The sequence below is a fragment of the Neopelma chrysocephalum genome, unplaced genomic scaffold (genome assembly GCF_003984885.1).
Source record: "Neopelma chrysocephalum unplaced genomic scaffold, ASM398488v2 Primary Assembly neopelma1_196, whole genome shotgun sequence".
Classification (NCBI taxonomy): Eukaryota; Metazoa; Chordata; class Aves; order Passeriformes; family Pipridae; genus Neopelma; species Neopelma chrysocephalum.
Genome location: NW_020897858.1, coordinates 143,735 through 145,104, shown reverse-complemented (window position 1 = coordinate 145,104; position 1,370 = coordinate 143,735). Strand labels below are relative to the sequence as shown.

Genomic DNA, 1,370 nt, shown 5'->3' with positions numbered 1-1,370 from the left:
AACTGGGAAATATAATGTATAAAAATACATTAAAATATATATATTTACATATGTATTATATATATTAAAATATATATTATATATAAAATAGATATAATGTGTAAAATATATTAAAATATATGTGTAAAATATATTAAAATATATTATCTATAAATATATAAATTTAATATATTAAAAACAAAAATATATAAAATATTTATTAAAAGTGTAAATTTATAAAATATTACATAGAATATAGAATATATATTATATATAAAATATATAATGTATTATATTATCTATAAAAATATCTAAAATATCTATTCTATATAAATATACTATATAAAATCTATATAAATATACTATAAAATCTATATTAAATATACTATATAAAATCTATATTAAATATATAATATATTAAAATATAAATATATAAATATAAAATATATAACATATCTAATATATAATAGTCTATATAAATATAATATATAAATATATATTGAACGTATAACACATATAAATATATTTATAAGAAAATATATAAAATACATAAAAATATATAAATACATTTATATATAAAATATATATCTGTAATGAATAATATTCTATATAAATATACTATATAAATATATATTGAATGTATAACATATATAAATATATTTATAGAAAATGTATAAAATATATAAAAATATATAAAAACATTTTTATATAAATTATATAATATCTGTAATGTATAATATTCTATATAAATATAATATATAAATATATATTGAACATATAACATAAATATATTTATGGGAAAATATATAAAATATATAAAAATATAAAAATATATTTATATGTAAAATATATAATGTATATAATATATTATATTCTATATATAGGATGTGGAGCTGGCCTGGACTAACTCTGGGAATGTTCCCTCCTTTTTGTTTTCTCTCCCCAGTGCTGGCATAGGACGCACAGGCACCATCATAGTGATCGATATTCTGGTGGATATCATCCACAGGCAAGGTGTGTGTCCCTGCCCACGGCCACTCCCTCTGGGAAGGGAGATTTGGCAGCAACACAGCCCAGGGGAGGCTCTTGTTGGCATCAGTGGGGCCAGGATTTCCAAATAAACCCCCAAATTCTTCCCTGTCCAAGGGCTGTCACCCTCACCTGAAATTCCAGTGCGGTTCTGGAACTCCCTGGGGTGTTTTTAGGGCTGTTCCAGGAGCCCTGACGCAGCTGGACCTTCTTTGGATCTATTTGATAAACTTTTCGAGGGTGGGAAGTTTGGATTTGTAGGAAGTTGCTGCAGAACAGACCAAGTTCCCCTCCTCTCCTTTTGCTCCAAGCAAGTCAGCCCTTCCTCAGCCCTTCCTCAGCCCTTCCTCAGCCCTTCCTCA

At 24.8% G+C, this 1,370-nt stretch overlaps 1 protein-coding gene across 2 annotated transcripts in view; it reads left to right on the top strand.

Moving 5' to 3' along the window:
• Positions 1-1,370, top strand: part of LOC113977016 (tyrosine-protein phosphatase non-receptor type 11-like) — a 40,895-nt gene that overhangs the window by 36,160 nt on the left and 3,365 nt on the right. For both annotated transcript variants that reach the window (XM_027702774.1, XM_027702775.1), the window contains exon 12: positions 926-993. In XM_027702774.1, the coding sequence (XP_027558575.1) occupies positions 926-993 (68 nt within the window). The remainder of the gene's footprint in view (positions 1-925; positions 994-1,370) is intronic.